This window comes from Pseudopipra pipra, chromosome 17 (genome assembly GCF_036250125.1).
Source record: "Pseudopipra pipra isolate bDixPip1 chromosome 17, bDixPip1.hap1, whole genome shotgun sequence".
NCBI classification, from domain to species: Eukaryota; Metazoa; Chordata; class Aves; order Passeriformes; family Pipridae; genus Pseudopipra; species Pseudopipra pipra.
This window is the reverse complement of record NC_087565.1, coordinates 10106339-10127141: the sequence shown is the minus strand read 5'-3', so window position 1 is coordinate 10127141 and position 20803 is coordinate 10106339. Positions and strand designations below refer to the sequence as shown.

The window sequence follows — 20803 nt, the reverse complement described above, 5'->3', positions numbered from 1 at the left end:
CGCGGGGGGGCCCCCGCGGGGCGCGGCAGGGCGGCTGCGGCCATGGCGGCGGCGGCTGCGGCGGCGGGATCTACCCCGGCCCCGCTAGGAGGCGCCGCGCCCTGCGGCTGGTCCGGCGCGGGGATCCCTCCGCCGCGCCCCCGGCCGGGACTACTTCCCGTCCTGAGGGGCCGCCGCCGCCGGGGCGGGGGCGCGAGCGGCGCGGGGCACGTGACCGCGGGGGGGGGCGCGCACGTGACCGCGGGGCGGCCCCGGGAGCGCGCGCGGGCCTCGTGCGGCGGCGGCGGCGCCTCTGGGACCGCGCCCGCCCCGCCCCCGCCCCGGGCACCGACCCGGCCCGGCCCGGGGGACAGACCCTGCTCCCCGCACCGCACCCCGCACCGCCCGGAACGGTGCTCCCGCCGCTCCCGCTCGGCCCTCGCACCGGCCTCGAGGCGGCCCCGCGCCCGCCGTGCCCGCCCAGCGGCGGCGGTGAGGATGGTGAGGGGACCGGTCCATCTCTGAGGGAGCTGGGGCTGTGCAGCCTCGAGGGGAGACACTGAGGGGGGACCCCATCCATGTGTGTCAGGGCCTGCAGGGAGGGGGCAGAGCAGGGACCAGGCTCTGCTCGGGGGGGCCCAGCAATGGGACACGAGGGTCGGGCAGGAACTGATGCCCAGGAAGTTCCACCTGGACATGAGGAAGAATTTCTTCCCTGTGCAGTGACCGAGCACTGAACAGAGACCAGAGAGGGTGTGGAGTCTCCTCACTGGGGATGTTCCAGAACCATCTGGACACAGTCCTGTGCCGTGTGCTCTGGGATGGCCCTGCTGGAGCAGGACGTGGGACCAGGTGACCCCTGTGGGCCCTTCCAGCCTGACCCATCACGGGAGGGCCGGGGCTGTACCGGGGAGGCCCCAGGCCGGGCTCAGCCCGAGGGAGGGAAGGAGGTGTCGGGTGAGTGGCACCCATTGCCAAATGTGCCCTGGAGTGTGATGGGATTGGTCAGGGAATCCGGAGAGGCATCAGAGGACATGTGTGATTTACACACTGCCAATCTCAGAAATCCAAATTCTCCAAGTTTTGGGTTAATTTCCTGAAGCCAAGGCAGCACCCAAAAGGTGTGTGTGTCATGTTCCTGTGGGCCCTGTGCACACGTGCTCACACACACCTGTGCAGAGACACTGGACTTCACTTTTTAGAGCAGGAACATCTGGATCAGGACAAGACCCCACATGTAATTCTTCCTTGTGGAAGACCTATCTGCTCAAGACCTCTTCAACAATCGAAGCCGAGTTCTAATAGCACAGTAAAAAACCCTTCAGAAGTGAAAGGGAACGATGGTTTTTGATACTTCAGAAAGACACGAGCACTTGGAGGATGAAGTAAAGTGTAATCCTTCCATCCTCAGCTTTCAAACCCTTTCTGGTTCAGTGACACACTCGAGTTCAGCCTTACAATGCTAGAAAGGAAAGTCCACGTGTTTGAAGCATTACCTGAAGTGCAGAAGCAGAGAAAACTTGTCACCAATTACTGAGACTTCGTATAACTCAAGGATCTCCTGCGTCTTCAAGTGGCTGATGTCCTGGCAGTGTGTACACGCTGTTTGTCACAATTCACTTAAATAGCTTTTATGAAGAATTTAGTGACATGTTGTTGTGTCTGGGAGGCTGCTTTGACACTTCCTCGTTCAGTGGGATGTAGAAATCCACTGCTTGTCACTGTCTGCAAGTGACACCGTGGTTTCACTGGATGCTTCCATGGCATCTTCTCATCGGTGGATATAAGAGTCAGTAAGTCACTGAAGGAGTCTTTGTTCTATGTGGAAATGTAAATAAAAAAGTGGAAATACACAAAACTAACCTGCAAAACCAAAGCTGGTGCTCTGACATTAAAAGGGCTCCTGGAACTGAGGTGCTTCCAAAGTTCCTCTGCAACACGTGTGAAGTACGTCTGGAGGAAGGAGAGCAAAGAAGGGTGGTTTGTTTTTCTGTGGCAACATCATTTTGCCTTCCAAGAGTGGATACTTTGATGGCTTCAATGTTGGAAAACATTTCTGAAACCTCGTTAAGTCAGGACTGTGTTCAGAAACTCTCAACTTCGTGGCTGCTTGAGCCAGTCTGCGCCAGCCTAAAGCACACAACCCCAAATTCAAGCACCTTCCTATTTCAACACTCTTTTATTTATGCTTTACCAGTGACCACTCTGGAGCCATCACTTAAAGCAAAGAAAATACAACAACTCCAGAAAAACAATCCGCAGACCTTCTAATCTGAGGGTTGAATTTGAGAAAACAGGTGAGTGTCTGAAGGTTGGAGGAACTGAGTGTAGAGGAACATCATAATGCAATTGGAAGTAGAAATTATATTTGATACATATTTAAGGGAATGAACACAACACGAAGATCTGTGCAAAGGATACAATAGCACAAGCACAAACAATAGGAGTCCAGGCAGGAGAACTTTCTCCTTTTTTCTCCTGTGTGTGCAGAGTGAGGAGAACAAAATGAAGCAAAAGTTGATAGTAATAGTTTTAATATACTTTTTATATGACAGAAGTGGGTATTGTTTCTCACACCAGAAAAATCAGTAAAATCACAGCACTGTAGGAGACTAAACACTCACACCAGAGGGGAGACAATTAGCACTCCCAAGTTGAATAGGTTTAATTGCATTTGTGGTGGTGATTCAGGGCAGAATTGTGCTAGTTTAGGAGCAGTATTATGCTTATTTTTTATTCAAATACAAAATAATTAAGACAACTCTTGATGGCTTTACACATAATTAATTATATAATAAATACAAGTAAGTTAATCAGCATTAAGATCACTGGCCTCACAATGCTCTTTAAGACCCACTAAGCCACCCACCTTCTGAGCTGTGGCACTTCATCATCTGTCAGCATTCTCCAACCTTCTTCCATGAAGTTGGCTTTGGGAAAAGTCACAAGGAAGGAACCAAATTTAGTCTGTATCAGGATAAAAGTAGGGAAGAACAATTCCTTGACACAGAGTACCCTCCTTTTCTACTTGTTTTTTCAAAGGATACTCCTATTGAGCATGTCTGTGATTAGAGATGCTTAGGATAGATTTGCTTAGTTGGTTGGGATAACTTGAAAGCCCCTTAGTCACACCAATAGGAAATTTATCTGTCATAAGTAGCAACTTAATTTCTCTTGGAAGCTGGTCAGTCAAGTATTCTCTCATTTGGGGGTGATGTGGCAAACTACACTTCTGTGGATACCTTACAAGTTGTCAGTGCTTTCAGAAGCACTGCATTCAGGTAGGATTTACTGCATGAGAGACATTGATTAGAACTAAAACATTAGAACTTCAGTCTTTCTATCATTGATCACTTCCAAGCAGCTTGTCTTTTCCATGTCCCTGCACTATACAGTAAGGAATGTCATTATTTTGACAGGATCCACCCATCAGAAGTGCTGCCATGTGCCTTCTTTGCAAGGCAGGCAGGATGGATCCTGGGCTAGAAGTGGGAGCTCTCCAGACACGCTGCAGTCACGACATGAGCTTCACATGTACTGAGTAAATCTGGTTGATTCCTTCCTGGGGATCCCTCAACACAGAGGTAGTGGGACAAAAGAGCCTAAAGCATTCCCAGGGACTGCAGGAGCTCAGTCAACATCTTTCCTGCTCTGGAGCAAAAGCACAAGCATCCTTTAGTGCTCAGATCTTCCCCTTCCTGAGAGCACAGCATTTGAGGAGCTGTGTTAGAGAACCACCCTCGGCTTCCCAGGAAACAGGTTCTCAGCTGTGGTTTTGTCTGGGTTCACCTGCTGGGGCGTGACATGTTTGCAAAAAGTCAGAACAGGAAAGAAGTTCGTGAGCCAAACACAAGGTGGTGAAGGTGGTGTTTATTTATTATGATGCACCTTTGGTACCACTTTGTTGAACAGTCAGTGCAACTACCCTTGCAGGGATAACACTCTATTTTATGCTCTTTGCCCTCTGCTGCTTTGTTGAAATAGCTCTCTCGGGCTGAGTTTTCAGATCTAATTTTGGATTAAAAGCTGCAATTTGGTCTTCTCTCTCCAGTTTCAATGTATTTCCTCCTGAACAGTAACAATCACAGCCTGTAAGAAAGTAACAAATTGCCACAAGGTCTGGAGAAATAAGATAAAATGTGGCAGGAACAGAGGAAGAGATGATGCTCATAAAGTTTCTGTGCTTTGCCAGTAGTTACCTTGTTTACTCATGTCTTCTGCAGCATGAAGTGGAGGTAATGTCATAAACAATGAAAAGTTTGATAAGGATTTCTCTCCTCTGCACATCCCCTGTTCCTGCTGCTCCCAATATTACCATTTGCCTGCAGCTCTGGAGTGCCAGCCCCTGAAATCTGTTGCTGAAGTCACCCATGTATTGAACTGAGCAGGCAATCTGTCATTTCATTCCTTTGTGCCAAGATTTCAATCCATGCTTATGCTTGGAATCCTGATAGACCCTTAAGTAAATATTATTGATTAGTCATCGTTATTTTTTACTGTTGATATGCAGAAGGTTGTGGGAACCTTGCGGTTGGATTTCTACACAGTCCACTGGAAAATATGTTTGATTATTGTGTTTGTGTTGGCAGCTGGGTACATCCTTATTGCAGGCTGAGATTAGAGCCTCATAAAGATTTCACAGACAACCCAAACCAAAACAGAAGCCAGCTCCTTCCAACCTCAGATCAGACAAACCCTCACCCAAACAGGCTTTGGTCCTGGTTTCACATTCTCTTGGGCACATGAACCTTGGGTGTCTGAAGTGGTTTTGTCCCAGCTTCAGGATCCCAATGGTCTGGGTCAGAGGGATTGAAACTGCTTGGCCTTGTGAATCACAGACCTAAATCTGCTCAGGGGAAACTGAAATGTGAGTTACCTTCTTCCCCCCTTCATTAAACATGCCCAACCAAATATATCCATGATATACACTGATTTGAGCCAGGAAGCAATTAAAGCTCCTGTTCTTGCCAAATGATTGAGTGCTTGCAGACACAGATTCCTGAGAAAGTATAACAGAGAAAGTGCATTAGCAAAGTATTTGTGCCTTCATAGGAAATGAATATGGATGTAATTAAGAAAAGCTGATTTATGTAGAACTGTAAAACCGGGGACATAAAATGAAAAATTCTCTGTAAATGTCAAGTCAGTGTTTCGTGGTGGCCAAAACAAGGCAAGTGGAGAATTGCAATGGTATTAAGAAAGGAACTGAGAATTAAAATGCCACTTTATAAATCCCTAGTACATGAATATTTAAGACATTGTATGGAGTTCTAAGCACCTGAACTCTAAAGATCATAGAACTGCTGTTCTACTACAGTCTGCTAGTAACACTTGGAGAATGGCAAGTGTAGTGTGGCTTCTCTGGGGACATGAAAAAGGCAAGACTGAGTATGATGAGAGGATAAGCAGGGTCTGTAAAGTAATAGGAAAGGGAAAATGGGAACAAGAATAGGGAACATAGAATCACGAAATGGTTTGGGTTGGAAGCAACCTAAAGTTCATTTAATCCCACGCCCTGCCATGGGCAGGGACACCTTCCACTAGCCCAGGTTGCTCCAAGCCCTGTCCAACCTGGCCTTGGACACTTCCAGGGATCCAGGGGCAGCCACAGCTTCTCTGGGCAACCTGTGCCAGGGCCTCCCCACCCTCCGAGCCAAGAGTTCCTTCCCAATATCCCATCTAACCTGCCCTCTGGCAGTGGGAAGCCATTCCCCTTTTCCTATCACTGTGTGCCCTTGTCCCCAGTCCCTCTCCAGCTCTCTCAGAGCCCCTTCAGGCCCTGGAAGGGGCTCTCAGGTCTCCCCAGAGCCTTCTCTTCTCCAGGTGAATCCCCCCAGCTCTCCCAGCCTGGCTCCAGAGCAGAGGGGCTCCAGCCCTTGGAGCATCTCCATGGCCTCCTCTGGACTCGCTCCAGCAGCTCCACGTCCTTCTGCTGTTGTTCCCCAATTTGCATTCTAGCAAATGATCAGCATTTTGTAAATTTAAATAAACATCTAAACCCTCACTATTTAGTCGTTAAAAACTTTGGACCTGTTTTCAACTTAAAATATTGGGGCTTGCCATGAAACCTCCAAATGAAGCATAAATAGATGAAACCTCTTATTGGAGATTCAGTGCCCCTGTGGACTCAGAGACATAACTCTGCACATATTATTAGATCTGATTAGCCTGCACCAAATTAAATTATGTATATTTGGAAAAATTACAGGCAAATGTCACAAAATGTACAGTTCAGTCACTGTGATCCAGTTACATGAAGATTCGAAAACTTACAGCTACATTTTTTATTTATTATTTTTAAGCGAATGAAATATGAAACATTTGCTCTGAATAGTCAGAAAAGGAGAAACTGAATCTGTACAACTCCACTAAAGAACAAAGGAAGAGCTCTAAAGCAGCCCACTAGGAAATAATCTTTGTTTTAAAGTTTTACTTATTTTTATCAATGTGATAAAAGACTATCTGAAAATATGAATTTATCATTTATCTACAGACTTTCTAAATTTATTTTTCAAGTAGTAACAACTGTATCTGATGTGCTGAAGGAATGCAGACAAACACAAGCCAAACAGGCAGCATTTTCAAGACATTAATTTTCTGATACAGGTACCCACAGAAAAATCCTCCCCTGCCCCCAACAAAAGGACATAATTTTTCATATCTATAAAGCCATTATCAGAATAATGTCACCCTCCTCCCCAATGCACATTTGATTGCAAGGGCTTTGGAATTTCTGAGTTCTGGCTCTATCAAACCATGAAAAAAACTAGTATTGCTCCATTTGTGTTTCCTTCCACAGGATCTGGAGCAAATACAGACTTTAGATTGCAATTTGTTATTTGACAAAAGAAAAAAAATCTCAAATATCTTCAGTGTGGTGAACTGGGTCTTCTGTTATCCTGAACTTTGTGAGGTGCCAGGCTCCTGTTGTACAGACTCCAAAACTATTTAGTTTCTAAAGGAGGTAAGAAAAGGGACTCATCTGCTTCTGGACCAACACACAGAATACAAAATTATTCCACATACAATTCTCTTTCTTATCCAAAGAAAATTCCTTCTTTCCAGTCTAGGAACAAATCACTGTACTCTGTATTAACTCTTAAACTACACCAGGTGTTATCAGATCTGTAGAAACATGTAGCTGCTTTAAGACACGTGCTGAGGAAAGAAAGGACACTAATTTAAAGGACATTCATTTAAATTAATATCTACAAACCACAGAACAAAGATAAGAAATTCCATTGGGTTGGGTTTTTGTCTGTCCTTGCTTGTCTTTATTTCAGAATCCTCATTAGCTTCTGCTGAATAATGATTCATTTCCAAATGCAAAGGGTCATTGAGCTTTGTGTTCTTTATTAAGACTTCGTTGTTTTTACAAAAATAGAAAATCATTAGCCTTTATTAGTTTTTAGTTTAATGCAGAGTTAATTTCTTTTGGAAGAAGCGTTCTGGGAGACAGTGGATTTAGTTTACTGTTGGTGGTTTGTTTAATTGGTAGCTTATAGCAGGTCTTCTGGTCACCACACAGATTATCAAGCTTCTGCTGTTATATAGTAAAAACTACACAGATGTCAGAAAATGTTTGACTAAAAAAGTGAATTTAGGACAAACCATCACGTTGTGGCAAACAAGGTCAAGAGCCCCTTTAGGAAGGAGACTATTTCATTGCCTCCCAGTTTGGATTCTCCATAGACACGGTCCACAAATGAAATAGGAACCTGTTGAAACAAGCAGAACTATTTTTAAGGTTCAAAACCTAAATAATCAGAGATTCTCTACACAAAAGAATGGCCTTTGAACTACAGCATTTTCAGACATGGGAACAAGGCAAGCACCAGACTGGCTTCCTTTGTGTCAGTTCTCCCCAGTAGCTGAGGAGCATGAAATTATTTGGTTTATCACCTTTAAAGATGATCCCAAGACATTACTCTGTGGCTGGGTGGTAGGTGGTCAGAACAGCCTCAGTGTTTTAAGCCTGAGGGCTTAAAATCAACCTCCAGCACTTTCCTTGTTAATTCAGTACCTTTGAGTCAGTGCCCCAGGAAGCACAAATCTCCCACCACCAGGGAACAGCTCAGCCTCACCCCTGGCTGGGAGATGACTTCTGAATATGAAGAACTTTGTAAAATTGTATACAGCTAAAGGAGTGGCAACAGGAAGAGGGAGGGATCTCAGAATCTTATCAGCCAGGGGAATAAGGAACTGGAAATTCAGATCCAGTATTCACCTGGCAAAGTTGGAAAAGTAGAGTTCTAGACATGTAATTTTTTTATATTAGTTTGAAAATCTTGGCTGCTTCTTGGGAGCACAAGAAATTCAGTAATCTGTGTGTCCCTTTACACAAAAGCACAAGATCCCTATCAAACTTGTCCTGTACCTCTCCAATGGTGTATCCCAACTGCCTGGCCCGAACAATCATCTCCATCTGGAAGACGTAGCCTTTAGAAACACATTTCTCCATGAGTTTCTGTAAGACTTCTTTTCTGTACAACCTGTAAACAGTTACAAAGAAAATGAAACCTGAAGCACAATTTTCTGAAATTTGGAAATCAAGGCAAGTGTGTGGGAATCTCAACTGCAATCCCTCACTCATCTCATTACTATTTATAAAATCTTTAACAAAGCCATAGGAGCAGCAGTTCTTGCAATCTAGTCCACTATTTCTTCCACCTTTCCCAAACAGATTTCACAGCCCTCAGTAAAGAAGGGCTGTTCTCATTCCAGTTCCTTGTTCAGCAGTTTCTTAATTTCCAATGAACTTTATTAATTGCAAACCAGAGCCATACCTGAAACTCCCTGTGAGGTCTGATGCTCCTGGTCTCAGCAAAACCTGAGTCAGAAAATTGGCACCACGGCTGGGAAAGAAAATGTGAATGTCACAGTTGCCCAGCACACAATTCCCAAAGATCAAGCAGAATTTCTAAAAAAATAAGTACGTATCATCCCCCCTCCCAAAACCCAACAAAACTTTTATTGCTTCCTATGAAAAAAATTTAGATTTCTAGTGTGTTTTCATTGCTAGATTTGATTAATAAATTATAGAATCTTGAAATCAAACACCCAAGGTTTTGTTTTTCAAAAGCAGATAATTAGTAGATTATTGAACTTCTCTATGAAGAAAAAACAAGGATTTTTAGAAATTAGGTTTATAACCTGGTTCTTTACGGAAGAACTGTCTACACATACAATTAAAAGAAATGAATGTGACAACCATCAAAGCAACACTTTTCTTCTGACTGACACACACTGTAAGTAGGGAATAAAAATGCTTCCTGGACAAATGTGAGACTTGGATACGGAAAACCACCAGAGTGTCACCAGAGGAGTTTAGCAAGGGATTCACTGCTTAGGGGAAGGACCATTACAGCCACCCAAATGTGTATTTTAAACTTGACAAAAGTGTCACAGTCTCAGCTCACTCTCTGGATGACAGAACTGGAGCTGTCCCAGCTGTCCACTGCCAATCTGCCCACTGCTCCAACCCATTTCTCAAGCCCAGCCACGTCATTTCATCCTTTCCTGGTGGATTTGAACCACACAATTTGCCAGTGGTGCACACTTGTAGTATTTAATGTGATTTTGCAGTTCTCAGCAGGTACAGCAGTTCTGCTGACTAAAGACTCAGTTCAGCTCACATGGATGGAGTGTTTGTAATTATTGTTTATAAATAACAATTTTAACTGTAAATATCTGAAAAATACCAACCTGATTAATTTTCTTCTCAAATCCCAGCCATATACCCCTCCATTTCCTTTATATCTTGTTCCAGATACGATATCAAAATTGCCTTCTTTCTGCTTTCTATAAACAATTGGTTTTATCAGGAAAACAGGAGGAATATTTCAAAGCACAAATTTCAAAGTAAGAACAATCACTCTTTTAGTACAAAATGTGAAGTTTACAAACTTTAAAATAAGTAAGTAGAGAAGAGAGGAAAGCAGTAATTAGGGTGGTTATAAGCATTATTTAGACACTTGTTAATTGTTTTCTTAAAAAGAGCTACTTCAGGGAATCTTATAAATACCTTTTACCCACTATGGCACAGAATTTCACACAGGAGTTCATAAATAATTTATAAAGATCAACTTCCATTTTCATACTACAATTGGCACCTACCTGAGAAACTCTGGAATAAATTTTGGCTGAAATAGAAGGAGAACAGATCAGAAAAGACAAAAGGGTGGGGGGAAAATCAAACCAACCAATGAAAGTTTAATTCTAACAGACTAAGTCCACGGTACATGAAATACAGACTTACATGGTGAGAGAGGTCAGCATCCATAATGACAATGAAATTCCCAGTGGCATGCTTCATTCCATGAATGTAAGCAGTGCCTGGTGAAAACAGCACAGAAATATTTCCCTCACTACTTTAACATGTGCAATCTTCCAGCCATGTGCAGTCTTCCCTTCATTTTCTAAAATCTCCGCTAGAAGACAACCAAGTAAAAACCCCTAAATTATTTTAAATAACATGTTAGTGGATAAACATTAAAATTCTTATTCCTTTTCCCGATGATTTCAGCCCTGGATTTTATAAACATAAACACTGGCAAGTTCCACTGCACCAGAAATGCACAAAGAAACTTGACTGCAGAAGTGGGTCGCTATCTGCAATCTCATTTACAAAAGCACTACAGGCACTAAAACTGGAATAGGACTTGGGCTCCAAATATCACTGACAGTTCAAACCCTCATTCTGCGCTCAGGGAATGAGGGTGGGAGGGAAAGGAGCAGGTATGAAGTTGTGGGAAACATTTTATAAACACAATGGGATTGTTATGTGTACATTTTTAACCTTGTTTGCTTGCAAACAACTTGATGAAAACATACATTTCTGCTTTTGGGCTTTACTGTGATTTTTTAATGGACCTTTATGCACTAGATCAATCAAAGTACACAGCAAATTTTTTATATTACTAAATTAGAGTTAATAAGGACTTACCCAGGCCCAGCTTTCTTGGTCTGGGTCTCAGAAGCTGCAGAAAATATAAAATACACATATATTACTTGAAGTACAGTTTTTAATTCATTTTAGTGACACCTTAAAAGTTGCTGTTTTCAAGGTATAAAAATATTTTGAAGTTTATTTTTTAGGGAAAAAATTACAGAACACGCAACTCACAATTTTATCTGATCCGTATATTTTTTCCAATTGCCCAGCGATTTCCTGTGTCCCATCTGGGCTTCCATCATCAATGATGATAATTTCAAAATCGATTCCACTGAAATGAGAATTATTTTTCAATGAACAAACGGAAAACCCCGTTTCCCTCCCTAAATCCCTGTGAAGGGTGGGAAGCTGAGAACCAGAGCAGTGATTTTGTGGGGTCAGAGCCGCGCTGTGGGTGGGTCGGGCTCTGCTCCCAAGGAAGGAGGTACAGGACAAGAGGGAACAGCCTCAGGCTGTGCCAGGGGAGGTTCAGGTTGGACATCAGGAGGAATTCCTTCATGGAGAGGGTGGTCAGGCATTGGAAGGGGCTGCCCAGGGAGGTGCTGGAGTGCCCATCCCTGGAAGTGTCCAAGGGACCACTGGACGTGGCACTCAGTGCTCTGGGCTGGGGGACAAGGTGGGGATCGGGCTCAGCTTGGAATCGACGGTCTGAGAGGGCTTTTCCAACCTCAGTGATTCTGGAATTCTGCAATTCTGAAGTTCACTCCGGGTTCGGACGATGTTCCTGCCCTCCTGACCTGTGCCGTCCCCGTGTCGGTGTCACGGCCGGTGACCTACAGACCCCCCCGGCCCTACAGACACCGCTGTCCCTGCTCACACCGGGGGTGTAGCCGGGCCCCGCTGCCCGCCAGCCCGTACCTGTCCCGGAAGGTGCGCACCAGCAGCCAGACGACGAGCGGCAGGTTGTCCCGCTCGTTGTAGGTGGGCAGCAGCACGGACAGGCGCTCGGGGCGCGGCGCCGCCATGTCGGCAGTGACGCGGGCCCGGCGGAAGCGCCGCCGCGCCGGGCGGGGCGGGGCGGGCGGAGGAAGCGGCGCGGCCATGGCGGGCGCGGGGGCGGCGCGGCTGCGGGCCGAGATCCGCCGGCGGGAGCGGGAGCTGCGCGGGCTGCGGGACCGCCTGCAGGCTGAGCTGGCGCGGGGGGACACCGCCGAGCAGCAGCAGGACGAGGAGGAGGAGGATGGAGCCCGCGGGCCGCGGGAGCGGCTGGCGGCCGAGATGTCTCTGGGGGATGCCGAGCAGGAGGAGGATGGAGACCGCGGGCTGCGGGACCTGCTGGCGCGGGGGGACGCGGGCAGCGCCGAGGACGATGATGGTGACGATGATGATGCGGAGGGGGCCGGCGCCTTCCCTGCCGAGCTGCCCCCGCTGCCGCCCCGCGCGGCGCTGAGCGCGGCCGAGATCGCGCGGTACAGCCGGCAGCTGCTGCTGCCCGAGCTCGGCGTGCGCGGCCAGCTGCGCCTGGCGCGGAGCGCCGTGCTCGTGGTGGGCTGCGGCGGGCTCGGCTGTCCCCTGGCGCAGTACCTGGCCGCGGCGGGCGTGGGCCGCCTGGGGCTGCTGGACCACGACGTGGTGGAGACCAGCAACCTGCACCGGCAGGTGCTGCACGGGGAGGCGCGGCGGGGCCGGCCCAAGGCGGCCTCGGCGGCCGCGGCGCTGCGGCGGCTGAACTCGGCGGTGCAGTATGTGCCCTACTGCGGGGCGCTGAGCCCGCGCTCCGCGCTGCGCCTCGTGCGACAGTACGACATTGTCGCCGACTGCTCCGACAACGCGCCCACGCGGTACCTGGTGAACGACGCGTGTGTGCTGGCGGGGAAACCGCTGGTGTCCGGCAGCGCCCTGCGCCTCGAGGGGCAGCTCGTCGTGTACAACTACCGCGGGGGGCCCTGCTACCGGTGCCTGTTCCCCGAGCCGCCCCCGCCCCACACCGTGACCAGCTGCGCCGACGGGGGCGTGCTGGGGGTCGTGCCCGGCATCATCGGCTGCATCCAGGCCCTGGAAGTGCTCAAGATCGCCTCGGGAATGGGCTCCTCCTTCAACCAGTTCATGCTCGTGTTCGACGCCCTCGAAGGGAGGTTTCGCAACATCAAGCTGAGACCAAAGAAACCGGACTGTGCCGTGTGCGGGGACAGCCCCACCGTCACCTGCCTGCAGGATTACGAGGCGTTCTGTGGGTCTTCTGCCACCGACAAGTGTAGGACTCTGCATCTGCTGCCCAGCGAGGACAGGATCTCGGTAGAGCAGTACAAGAAGGTGCTGGATGACCAAGTCCCTCACGTGCTGCTGGACGTCCGGCCGCGGGTGGAGGTGGATATCTGCCGCCTGGAACACGCCGTCCACATCCCGCTGAGCAAACTGGAAGAGAAGGATGAAGAGCAGCTGGAGTACTTAGAAAAAAGAATTCGCGAAGAAAAGCAGAGGACTAATGACCAAGCATCTCTTCCTGTGTATGTTGTTTGCAAATTGGGAAATGATTCCCAGAAGGCTGTAAAAATCCTGCAGGAGCTACCTGCCAAAGAATCTGGTTCTCTGTTAGCAAAGGATATTAAAGGGGGGCTCATGGCTTGGGCCACTAAAATTGATCCAACATTCCCTCAGTATTAGAAATTTATGGGGAAAAAAACCACATGTTTTCCTAGTAGGTTCCATAGGTTTTCATCTTCTCTGTCTAATGACTATATTTCATGTTAAAAACAGAAATACCATGTTGCTTATGTTAATTTTTTTTCCAAAAACACTATGTATTTTTCTAGGTGTCTGATTATTTTTATAGAGATGTGAATCTGTCCATGGGAATGGAAGAGAAATGTGTTTCTTGGTTATGATTTAATAGTAAAGACTTGGTATAACCACTGAATTGTGCATGTAATGATTGAGAATGGCTCCTAATTACTAATTGTAACCTGAAAATGACAAAGCTTAGGGATCATGTTTTTACTCAGTCTCCAAAATCCTTTAGAGATGGAAACAGTGCATGAAGCAATTTAAAAAAAATAACTGTTAATCTCTAGCTGATCTGTAGCAGTACTAATCTGTCACAGGGAATTGCCAAGGCAGCACTGATGAGACCATTGTGGTCAACATCTTTTAGTTCTCTGTAGGAAACTTGTGTATTTATGGCAGAGAACAGAAGAACTTCCAGAGCCAGCCATCCCCACTTGTGGGCCGCCAAAAAAGTGGATTCTCCAATTTGAATAGAGAAACTGAGATTGACTGTTAATAAGATGTAAGTCTGACCCCAGAAAGTTTGTAAAACAGATGGAAAATGCTTTTGTCAGTGCTTAGATTTCAGAGGTTGAGAGATAAGGGGTGGGAGGGGAGAAGAAAATATACATATTTATCCTCCCTCCTGCAAGGACAAAGACCTGTTTCTTAAGTTTTCTCTCTGTTTGGCAATTGTATGTCCGTGTTTATTTTATTGGCTTGCTGGCATGGAGAGCTCTGCACATCTGAGAAGTATTTGTAGTTGAACTGAATGAAAAGAAAGAGAAATAAATAGCTTCTCAACAGAGCTGCTTGAGGCCTCATCACTTCAGCATAGTAATTATCTCCTTATATTAATTAAGGTATGGATTTCTTTACTTCCCAAGGAGGAAAAAAACACCTGTCACGACTTAATCTTCACATCGTACTGGGGGAGAAAAAAAGAAAAAGAATAGTGCCATTATAATTAGTAGTTGAAAAGGTATATTTTAGTAAAGTAAATTTGAGAACAGCCACACTCCTGCTTTATTATAAGATGCCATGGTTCTGGCAATGATAGTCTTGGATGTGAGTTTATGAACAAAGTTGTATCTCACAGTTTAGAGGACAATGAAAGTGTGGGAGGACATGACTTATAAACTAAGTTTTAGTGTTTGTGGATGTGCTTTTCAGGTGGACAGTGGAGGCTCAGCTCAGTCAGAGTGTTTAGGTCCTGGTAGGTTCCTCTTGTGGGATTTGGAAACCAGAGGGACTTGTTCGAAATGCCTGACCTGTGTTTTCATTTTTCTGCCTTTGCTGTGATGTCAGGGAGAGACTGGCACACTAAAGGCAGCAGTAGCAGTAATTCTGAACCACCCACAGCAGGGAGTGTGTCACACCCCCATCTGCCCTGAAAAAGGGACTCCTTCCCAGTCATTCCAGCAAGGAGACTCCAAGGACCGGGAGAGAAGGGAAAGACTTGGATTCTAAATCTGAATATTTTCCTTTGTTACGACTTGTTTTGCCTGTGTGTTGTCCTGAAATGTTCTCTGCTGGTGTTCTCATCCCTTCCCAGGACTCATTAAACTGTCGATGAAGCAGGAGTTGGACTCTGATCCTTGAGGGTCCCTTCCAACTCAGGATATTCTGTGACTCTGGTTAAACATTGAGCAGCAGGTGTTTACAAATTCTGGGACAGAAGGAGGAGGATATTTTGTAGCAAATTTAAACCTGAGTTTCTCGTAGCTCATATTCAAGCAGGAAACCAGACTGTGAGTCTTTGTGCTTTATAGAAAACAGTCAACACGTGAAGGTTCTGGAGAATTCTGTGGAAACACAGTGATAAGGATGAATGAAAATGGACCCAAACCAGACTGATATCAGAACTGGCAAAAAAAAAAAAAAAAAAAAAAAGCATCAGTTCAGGCTGATGAGAGACAAACTTTCAAGGATCTTTTCTATTAAAATGGCTTTTTGGGAAGACCGTTCCTGCCATTCTGCAGGGACTAATGTCCAAAGCTCTTACAGGAGTGCAGCATCTGAAATATACGTCTGTGATTTTTATGTAGACTTCTGTACAGAACTAATTGGGCCATGCAATATAGAGGAGGGTATTCTACAGAGGAGGGAAAGAACTGGTGGTCAGTTCTGCTCTCAAGGGAGTATGCAAAATGTAGGTTTCTTTGAAAAAAATATTCTCTTCCTTGACTTAGGATAGCAATTAAATCCTCAGCAAATATGGAAACATCTTCCACATCATCTCAGATAAAGCTGGGGTCCATAGTGCTTGTCAAATTTCACTCTTTGCATGCTAGGGATTTAATTTAATTTAATTTTATTTTATTTTAATTTTTTTCCCCTTAGCTTGCTGAACTGATACACAGGTCATCCTGTAAATACAGCCCTCAGCAGTGCTGGGCTCTTTGAAGATAAGCTGAAAAATCAAGGATCATAAAATCATATATAAGTCCAAACCATTATTATTATTGCAAACTTATCTTTTATTTTGACATACTTTAATTCTTGAGCTCCATAAAACACCCGGTGGTTTCTCTACTGTTAGAGAAACTCCACTTAGAAATTCTAAGAGATGCAATAAAACTTTATGATTTTGTAGTGCTGCCAGAGTACTGTTGAAATATTGGTGGGTGTTGCCACTGTGAGTGAAGAGAAGGTGCTTTGGCCAAGGAGCTCTGATGTGGCTGCTCTGGGATGTGTTACCAGGAGGGAGAAGGTGGGGCAGCACAGAGAGTTTATCTCCTTGTCCTTCCCTCCATGTCACAAGGTTGCCTTTTGCCTGCTTGCTTATATTATCTTTGAAAGCCTTCCTAGGATTTGGCACAGGAACAGCTCCCACCTCAAGGTTTGAGGGGATCCACAGTGGCTGCAGCATTTGGGCTGAACTGCTGCCTTTTAATGTCTCCCACGTGTTGCTTTCTGGGATGGCTGCAGAGTTCATTTCTAATCTTGTTTATTCCTGGGCCATGGGTGGTATTTTAAGGCAAAGCAAATTGAGCTGGTCAAGCTTGCAGACCAGTCTTAAACATGTCTGCAGACATTGTACTAATGTGCCTTGATAATCTGGCAGGAGTCTCTATTTATCCCAAAACTCCAATAAATTCATCACTGACCTGCTATCAAAGTGTAGGATTTTAAAAAAAAAATCCCCTAACAATTAATAGAGGTATTTGTAGACAACTATATAAGGGATGTAGCCAAAACTGGTCCTCAAAGTTCACACACCAGAATTTTTGGCATGTGAGCATCTTGATTATTACTATCCTCTTAGAAAGCATAATTTCTAATAAAAATTTAGCTGTTCAAAACAAAACTTTGCACTAGATGCTTAAAATACTCCAAGCACAAGATTGTGGTTTTTTTTTTTAATATGAAAATCTGGAGCTTTGTGAAACGACAGAAAAAATAATGTGAAGGCTGTGTGCTAGGTGGCACTGCAAGTTAATAAACCACGGCATTCCCTAAGCTGTGAGAGGCAATTCAAGCTCAGAAAGAGCTGGTTTTGTACAGCTCTTCTGAAAGAAGTCCAGGGAAATAGGATAAAATGGAGATTAATATTAACATCTATTAGGGCAGCAAAATTTGGAGCACAATTAGCAGTGTGAATGGCAGGAGAACACACACATGAATTGGCTTGTGATACAAACCTTCTGTGGGTTGTGTTACTTGGTTAAATATACCAACCCCTTTCCTTGCCTCACACTGCAGCTTCAGTATCTTGCTGGGGAAATAAATATTGTGCAGGAAAAACAGTACTTGATTAGAGGCCTGGTTAGGAAGGAGACAGAAAGATTTCCCAGAGTTTTTTCCTCCAATAACTCGGTTGTCCAGGAGGGCAATGGTTTCACGGACAAGGCAAAAGACAGAGAAGAAATGCAGAGTTTCTGCTAAGTTTTGGCTGCACTCCTGGGCAAGTCACTCTTTCCCCAGTCTCTGCTGTGTGCCCAGTGTGTCCCCAGTGACCAGATTCCAAGGAAGCAATTTAATAAGCATGTTGTTCTAGAACAGTTCTAATAGCTCAAATTCGTGGGTCATGTGACTTGGACAAGGCAGGGGGGTATTGCAATGACAAAAGCTTGGTCATTTAGAGCACAGGTCCATTCTAATCTGTGTTGTGCCATACAGCTGCACACTCTGTACTCTCCATACAGCAGCAAAGGGAAGGGAAAATGCCCTCTTTGCCTGTTCTCTAGTCTTTTATCATTGAACAGGTTCGTTTGATCTTGTCTTCACAAAATATTTCAGGTGACTGATTCAGCTGATAGTCAAAGCCAACTGAAATATATCCATGTGATGGTGCTGCTCTGACCTCTTGTTCTTTTTATTGTGAAGTGCTTGCAATTGTAATATCTCATGCTCATGCTAAGAGCAAAAAATAGCTTCCCTCCAAAATGATGGCCGTCATCTGAATCTTATCAGAAAAGCACAGTGATAACATTCAGTCCAGTCCTGCTGTGGTACAAGTTTCCCAGCCAGAGAAGAAGCTATTCCTGGTCTGCATTAGGGCTACTTAAAATGATGGTGTCTGTTAAAAGCCAGAGTCAGGTTGCAGCTTTAGCCAGAGCCAACATCTGGGAAACACAGCTGAGGCAGAGCAATCCAGGCTGGAACACACTGTCCATGGTCCAGCTGTCGACCTCCACCGGGGTCTTGATGGGGGGATTCACTGTGGGATTTGCTGCCCTGCCCCTTTTCCATCAGTCACTGAAGGAAGGAACCAGCAGCTGGATGTTGCTGTGGCTTCTCCCTGCCCATGGCACGAGGCCCTGCTGTGCCAGGAAGCCGTCATTTGGTTCGCGAGGTGTTCGTGCTGTTGCTAAGAGACCAAATCCCTGCTTGCAAAGAAAGGTTATTTCCAAATTTAAAATGGCTCTGTAGATATTTGACTGGGAAACAAACTCTCTTAGACAAGGGGGCATTCACCTGTGGTGAAAGGGATCATGGAATCACAGGATGATTTGGGCTGGAAGGGACCTTTTAAGATCATTTGCTCCAAACCCCTGCCATGGGCAGGCACACCTTCCACTATCCCAGGTTGCTCCAAGTTTATCCAACCTGGTCTTGAACACTTCCAGGGATGGGGCAGCCACAGCTTCTCTGGGCAACCTTGCCAGGGCCTCACCACCCTTACTGTAATAAAAGTCCTCCCTATAGTTAGTCTGAATCTACCCTCTTGTAGTTTAAATCTGCTACCCCTTGTCCCATTGCTACAGGCCCTGCTAAAAGTTCTTATTTTGGGAAACAGATTTCTAACTTCACCGTGTAAGGGTTTCAAATTCTTAAAATAATAAATTAAAGTTTTTAAACTTGTTTTTTTTTCTATGTGTATTTTTATGTACAGGTGTGTATGTGCACACCTGGAGGACGGGCATGTTCAGGTGCTGTGACAAACCCATGTTAGGCAGAACCTGTAGAAGTCATTTTCCAGAACTTGCATATTGTCCATTTCAAACATGTTTTTTAAACTCTGCTCTCGGTTTCATTTTATTACTGTACTAGTGGGAGGTAACAGGTGTGGCAGTTATTTGAACTAATTAAAACACTATAGATGCCTTTTCATCTTCAATTAGATGACTTCCTGTAGATTCTATAATTTCTTTTACACATAAAACCATAACTGCTTCCTTACCAGACTGCTCCTGTACAAGAGATGGAGGTGTTTACATTGCCTCCTGTGACCCTGAAGTTTGTTAATTTTAGTCAGATAAAGCTGCATTAGCCTTTTGAAAAAAGTCACTTGCCAATATTCCAGCCAAAGAAATGCTGCATAAATATTTTTATAAGTATATATGTAGTGTCAATATGTACTTTGCACTTCCCAGGAAGTTTTGGTGATGGTGTATCCTTGTCCTCGTTTCCCTGCAGATCCACCAGCCTGCTCTGGAAATGACAGGCCACGTGTGCAATGGATCGAATATTTTCCTCTATATTTTGAAAAGAATTTCCCAAAATGTGTTATAGCTCCTTTTCCTGTCGCTGGTGCAAGTGGGAGCTCCAGGACCGGGAATCAGCGGGAGCTGCCGGGAGCAGCCCGTAGATGGCAATGTAAGATCCTGGGATCGGGCACGGAGGAAAGCCCGTTCTCTTCCCCAGACACTGACTCACACCTTGGATTTATGGTGTTCTCGGTGATTTTTGACTCTCCTAGCACTGACCAGCCTCTTGGGTCCAGGTCTGCATTTGGAGTGCTGTCCCATTCCTGGTCAGAAATACAATTGTACACAAATACACAAATAACGGGAGTCGGATTTACAGGGAACACTCGCCCTGTGGCTTTCCCTGTCAGTGATATGCAAAAATTTAACCATATCCCAGAATCACTGAGGTTGGAAAAGCCCTCCCAGACCTTGGAGTCCAAGCTGTGCCCGATCCCCACCTTGTCCCCCAGCCCAGAGCACTGAGTGCCACGTCCAGGTGTTCCTTGGACACCTCCAGGGATGGGGACTCCAGCACCTCCCTGGGCAGCCTCTTCCAATGCCTGACCACCCTTTGCAGGAAGAAATTCCCCCTGAATTCTCACGTGCTTGCAATACTTCAGCTGTGGGCTGGAGCTCTGGCTGTCAGTGGAGAGGAGGAGTCAGCAGGGGAAGATGCACAGGTGGCTTTCCACAGGTCCCACCAAAAGGAACGTTTTCTTAGTGCAATTTCAGGGGTTCTAGAAGCCTCCATGGTGGGATGAGGATCCAGCCTTGCCTCATGCTGCTGTTGCTGATGCTGCTTTCCCATTCCCATCAAATTATGTTCGTTTTCATCCTGTGACCCCACGTTGAATATGTGCTCTCTGCTCTCACCTAAGGTAACTTCACCCACTGTGCCATGTGATGCTTTGCAGCCTTAACCTCCCCCACTCAGATTGTCCTCAGAACTATTCCCCTCCAAAATTAAAGACACCTGCAATTCCACAGTGTTGGATGTGGTTTGCTTGAGGATGGTATTTATTGATTTCTCAAGATGTTCTTTTATTTATGAGTGAAATTGAGTCATCTTTTCCTTGACTGACCTGGAAACTGCCATCACTGTAAAAGTTACAGATGATATTGCCCAGCTTTGTTGTGACATGGGGTGCATCACTAATGAGAATCAGAGCATTACTTCAATTTATCATTCAGCAATTGTGTCAAAACTCCATTTCTCTGTATGATTAACTATAGAAATTTATGCCAGTCCCCA

The 20803-nt window shown here is 45.6% G+C and overlaps 1 protein-coding gene and 1 long non-coding RNA gene across 2 annotated transcripts; both read left to right on the top strand.

The window, feature by feature from the left end:
* The first annotated feature begins 282 nt into the window (after positions 1-282).
* LOC135423698 (uncharacterized) lies at positions 283-9794 on the top strand. The gene is made up of 2 exons (XR_010434904.1): positions 283-2276; positions 3399-9794. It is a non-coding gene; the product is annotated as an uncharacterized LOC135423698 (long non-coding RNA).
* Positions 9795-11784: 1990 nt separating this feature from the next.
* On the top strand, positions 11785-15219 carry MOCS3 (molybdenum cofactor synthesis 3). The gene has a single exon (XM_064674200.1). It carries the CDS (start codon positions 11897-11899, stop codon positions 13535-13537), a length of 1641 nt encoding a protein of 546 aa, XP_064530270.1. The 5' UTR covers positions 11785-11896; the 3' UTR covers positions 13538-15219.
* The last annotated feature ends 5584 nt before the right edge of the window (positions 15220-20803 follow it).

Excerpts from the sequence above, each read along its gene's own strand:
- MOCS3 (XM_064674200.1), top strand. The coding sequence starts at position 11,897 with ATGTCGGCAGTGACGCGGGCCCGGCGGAAGCGCCGCCGCGCCGGGCGG.